Here is a 5,041-nt window from a genome sequence, read left to right on the forward strand (position 1 = left end):
TGTTATGATTGGGCTAAGTTTCACTTGCTATTTGCATCTCTTGAAATCCTCCATGTATTTCTCCCCCTTCTCTCTCTCTCTCTCTCTCTCTCTCTCTCTCTCTCTCTCTTCTTCTTCTTTTCTCTCTTTCTAGCCCCCTTTCTCTCTCTCTCTCTCTCTCTCTCTCTCTCTCTCTCTCTCTTTTTCTTCTTCTTCTTCTTCTTCTCTTCTCTCTCTCCGTTTTCAATTCACTCCTTTTTCGCACACCATCTCTAGAATGAAATTCACCTTGTCATTAATCGAAACATAAAATGAGGACGCTGTAGAAATGAGGACGCTTTGCCCATCCAGATTTCTTCCTGAGTAAGCGTTGGTACAGAACGGGAATCCTCATCGACAAGATGGCAACGCAACCAGCGAACCAAGACTTTTCGGGCGCGGTCGCATCTCAACGAACCCAACCCAATCCGGTTTGCAGCTGTAACAGAGAAGCAGGGCCCAGAGCAACAGGGAGGGTTGGGTTGGGGAGCGCACGAGCATGGAGGACCAGGTGACGGGGACGGAGCTACCGAGGCGGCGGCGATGCTGGCGTTAGGGTAAAAGCCGCCACGTCCTCCGCCACTTGGGGCGTTTCAACTTCAAATAGTCCCGTGTGGTTGAAGAACCGCTCCTCTGCCCTCCGTCAGCTTTTCGACTCCGCCCGTTCATCCTGCACCCTACGCCTTGCTTCAGTACACGCCCTCACGGTTTTTCTTGACCTCGCCTCTGACCTCCCCCTCCTAATTCCCGTGAGCACAATCAGCATAGATTGTCGGGCATGCTACTTGCGATCACCTCATGTCTCTCTAGTCTCTCTCTCTCTCTTTCTCTCTTTCTTCTCTTCGCTTCTTGATTCAGCTTCTTTCGACTCATTTCCGGTTCAGCTTTACATTGCACGCCCTCCAGTCTCATTGATCTCCTCGATCAAATCTTCCTTCTCCATTAATCAGCTTGGCACTGAACGATCCTTTCTTGACTCTACCGCCTTTCCTTGCCGCTTTAATATTCTACCTTCGCTGCCTTATAACGAGGCCTGCCCTTGACAACAATTTTCGGTTGCAATCTCTTTTTCTAACATCCCAGGTCAGTTTATTATGCCAGCGGAACTTCTTCTCTGTGCGCATGCCTTCCCCTAGGATCAGCGTTTTCTATCTATAGTCATACTGAAGAAGATGTTAAGTAGTGTTCAAATTCTATTCATTAACATAAGTTGCCAATTCCAGGTCGCTGTTTACACGTAGCGATACCGAAATACGACATTCTAGTCGACGAGGAACTGACTAGCCTTGATTACGAGTATTTCTGCTAGGTATTATCTCCGCATCTTGTCTGGGCCCATCTCCTGTTTTTTGCAACAATCTTCCATTTTATAGATAAAGGCTTTATTAAGACACAGTGTGCAACAGGCTTCTTCCACAAATCGGGCTTCTAGTCCCTTGACCTCTCCACTAGAGATTTCGCGGTAACAACTGCACATCACTTCAATTGCATACATCTTGTTGTTAAATTTAAGGTGTATGCATGGGAGCGCGCAGTGTTTTCTTTAATCGTAATAATGAATTACTGTCTACGGGGTCTCTATATGTGGTGATCCGTCTGCTGAAGGCTGTTGAAACAGACGGTCAATTATATTAAGGATGCTTCTCTTTAAATTTTCTTTGTGCCCTTAATTCTCAGTCATGCACAACGATCCTTTCAATGTTGCGTGTGTGTGTGTGAAGAGATTTCTCAAAGAGAGAGACAGAAAGAGAGATTTGCTTAATACGTCTCTAGGCCCGAAAATGCCAATCAAATAATAAAACCTTGAATATAAACACATTGCGCGCGAGGATTGTAGACAGAGTGTGTGTGTGTGTGTGAGAGAGAGAGAGACTGTAAACCGCCGCTGCGTATAAGTGGTAGTACCATAAGTTCGCATCTAAAGTATGTGTTTGTGAGAGAGAGAGGGGAGAGATTGTAAAGAAAGCAAGAGAGAGAGATTGTAAATTGGTAAATATGAAATATTTACAGGACACCCCTGCTGCGGAATTGGTAGTACCATAATGTCGCCTCTAAACCATGCAGCGTATCCGTCACCATCAAACTTGAATCAAATAGTCGCTCTTGTAGTGTCCGACGATACCGCAAGCCGTCATCCAGAACCAAGCGATCAGAAATTTGGAGCGGGCAGTAACCTGGGATTTCATTATAATGGACCAGAAGATCCGAACAGACCAACGGCTACGGAGGCTGAAACTTCACAAAGTTTCTTCAATGCTGAAGCCCCTCCGTCAGCAACTAAGTTCTCTGTAAGTAAAGCTCTTTCAGCTTGGCACATTGAATTAATGTGCCAACTTCCGACAGCGACTTTTCCTGTATAAAAATGGTGGACATCGGCTAGACGGATCTGTCAATCGTTATCCTTCTCTCTCTCTCTCAGCTTGCAATTCGCGCTCACCATTAGGGCAGTCCACATTAATGAAATTCATCTCGTTTTTCAATATTTCGTTCGACAAGTTATATTACTGGAGTTAGCCAGGATTTCAGATACGTCTTTTACTCATGAATCAGCATGCCAACACTGCAGAGAGTGTTTTCACGTAAAAATACCTTTCGAGACGAGAAGGCTTCTTCCGTCCGAATCAAAGTGGAAACAGATGACGATAAGTATACGAGAAAAGGTGCGCAAAGTTACCTCTTTATAGTCCGTTTCTCGCAGTCTCTATTGCAGGAAAAGCCTAATCGCTTGTCAATTGGGCTGTGCAGGGTCACAGCGCCAAAACGCATCCCTGTTGTGGTTGCTGAGTAAGTTTTGGTCACGAAGCAAGCTCGCACCACGCGCATTGTCACCCAAGTTAAGAGACAATGCAGGAGAGCTCTTGAACTTAGAGCCTACAAAAGAGGGGCGACGGCGACAAGTGAAGCGTTTCATGACCACCGTGGACCCCCAAAGCATTCTACTCTTCTTCGCAAGCATGTGAGTAAATGTTGTCCCATGGCTAGCGAATTGTGATTGATTGAAAGAGAGAGCGAGAGAGAGAGACACACACACATCTAGGCACGTCTCTCAGCACCACATGCACACTTATCAAATATTTGGAATGTAGGAGCTTAGGCATGCTGATGGGTTGTGTACACCATGTGCAATGTGTGTAAAGAAAGGATATATGTATTTGTATTTATTTATATATATGGAGAGAGAGAGAGAGAGAGAGAGAGACTTTAGGATGTAATAGAAAACTTTACTCTCAAGTTATGAATCAAAAAGTTGTTTTGTTACATGTGTGCACGTCTAGTGTATTATCACATATTTTTTACGCCATTGGTTATGTCAATATGTGTGATTGTAAGTAGTGGATCTTTTACGCTATTGGTTATGTCATATGTGATTGTAATTAGTGGATCTCCATCTAAAGTTTCCATGTTCTCTCATTTTTCTTTTGTTTTCTTTCTCTTTTCTTTTAGATTGATCACATGGCTTGCCCCTATCCAAATCCACACATATCTTGTGAGTGTGCCAGGCTTCCCAAGACATAATAATTAGTATGCCTCACCTAGTTGCCCATGGAGGGGGGAAATCTCTCACTGTGGTTTAGCTACTATTTGCATTTGCTAAGATGTGATTGTGTGGTTAAATAGGTAAAAATATATTGTAATTTAATTTCTTCAAGTATTTTTCCATACTTTGAAGTTTTGGCCATCACCTTTTTCCTAAAACCACATGCAAGCGAGATGCAAGCGCATGGAAAGAGAGAGAGAGAGAGAGAGAGAGAGAGAGAGAGAGAGAGAGAGTTGTAATTTCCCATAGAAAGAGTAATAATGATAAATTCTCTTGCTATATATTTTGTCTTTTTTGGTGTTTTTACATACTTGAAAATTCAAATTAAACAACCACCATTTTCCTCACCCGTAAGAGAAAGCAATGGCATTTCCTTTATGTTTTATTAATCGTACACAATATTTTCATTTGTATTGATTCTTACGCAAATTCCATTGTGATGTAGATCTTGCATGGGTACACTTGTTCTGATATACTACACCATGTCTATATATCGAAGGGAGAAATGCTCACCTATCGAGGTTGAGTTTCCATAACATCAACAGTTGCAAAAAGTAGTAATTATTGGTTGCATTCAATGAATTTGGATAAAATATAGATGGATTGTATCAATGGTACCATGATGGGACTATGTCAATAATACCATGGTCAAATCTCATATTAGGAAGTTTTTTCGTACGTGCTCAATGTTACTTTACATTAATCTATGAAATTTGTCTTTATTACAAAACATTTGCCATATATTCCTAAGAAGCTCACTAAAAAATATGTAAGGTAGGATGTACAAGGGTTACATTTCTTGGGGAATTACATATACATAAAGGGTTTTTAAATTAAAAACAAACCTTTCCATGCAAATGGTGTACTTTTATTACCTCAAAATTACATAAGGGGTGTATATATAGGTTATAAAAATCTATAAGTAGAGGGTACCCTTGAATGCATGTGCTATAAGGGGTCCTTAGATGGTGAATGACTTGAGCATACATTTAAGATTTTTTGAAGGATTGTACCTACCTATAATATGTCGTTAGTATCATAACTCTCTCTCTCTCTCTCTCTCTCTCTCTCTCTCTCTCTCTCTTCACACACACACACACACACACACACAAAACAAGACAAAGCAACTATAGATACGCCTGATAGATGCACAAAATAGCGGGCGCATCTATAGGCATAATTAGATTAGTGAAAATACGGGTGCGTCTATGAGTGCGTCTATTAGCACGGTTATTAATGCGTCTAATAGTGCGTCTGCACTATTTTTTAGACGACTTTATTAACGCACAACAGAGAATATAGAGAGTAATATTTTACTGCAGGCTGATAAATGTGCATCATTGCTTTCCAAACATTGCCCATGATTACCAAAGCACATAATTTTAATAAAAATATCAATGCTTTTTGGCAAACCCACATATACAAAAATTAAGTGAGATGAGGAGAATGAGACAATATGTAGAATAGTTTTGCCAATATTAATGA

At 41.4% G+C, this 5,041-nt stretch overlaps 1 protein-coding gene across 2 annotated transcripts; it reads left to right on the plus strand.

Annotated features, from left to right (window-relative positions):
• The first annotated feature begins 671 nt into the window (after positions 1-671).
• On the plus strand, positions 672-4,273 carry LOC147891437 (uncharacterized). Of its 2 annotated transcripts, XM_087390000.1 has the most exons (6): positions 672-1,101; positions 1,242-1,327; positions 2,029-2,306; positions 2,585-2,678; positions 2,764-2,974; positions 4,002-4,273. In XM_087390000.1, the coding sequence occupies exons 3-6, from the start codon at positions 2,061-2,063 to the stop codon at positions 4,090-4,092; spliced, it is 642 nt and encodes a 213-aa protein (XP_087246126.1). In that variant the 5' UTR covers positions 672-1,101; positions 1,242-1,327; positions 2,029-2,060; the 3' UTR covers positions 4,093-4,273. The 2 variants fall into 2 exon arrangements, with proteins under 2 accessions (XP_087246126.1, XP_087246127.1); XM_087390001.1 differs by lacking the exons at positions 672-1,101; positions 1,242-1,327 and adding an exon at positions 1,368-1,480.
• The last annotated feature ends 768 nt before the right edge of the window (positions 4,274-5,041 follow it).

Source organism: Dipteris shenzhenensis, chromosome 18 (assembly GCF_047967505.1).
Source record: "Dipteris shenzhenensis isolate YYH24624 ecotype China chromosome 18, Dip_SZ_1.0, whole genome shotgun sequence".
Lineage (NCBI taxonomy): Eukaryota > Viridiplantae > Streptophyta > Polypodiopsida > Gleicheniales > Dipteridaceae > Dipteris > Dipteris shenzhenensis.

Excerpts from the sequence above, each read along its gene's own strand:
- LOC147891437 (XM_087390000.1), top strand. The coding sequence starts at position 2,061 with ATGTCGCCTCTAAACCATGCAGCGTATCCGTCACCATCAAACTTGAAT. Across the intron at positions 2,307-2,584 it reads CGTCAGCAACTAAGTTCTCT|AGAGTGTTTTCACGTAAAAA; the intron begins GTAAGTAAAGCT and ends CCAACACTGCAG. Across the intron at positions 2,975-4,001 it reads CTACTCTTCTTCGCAAGCAT|ATCTTGCATGGGTACACTTG; the intron begins GTGAGTAAATGT and ends ATTGTGATGTAG.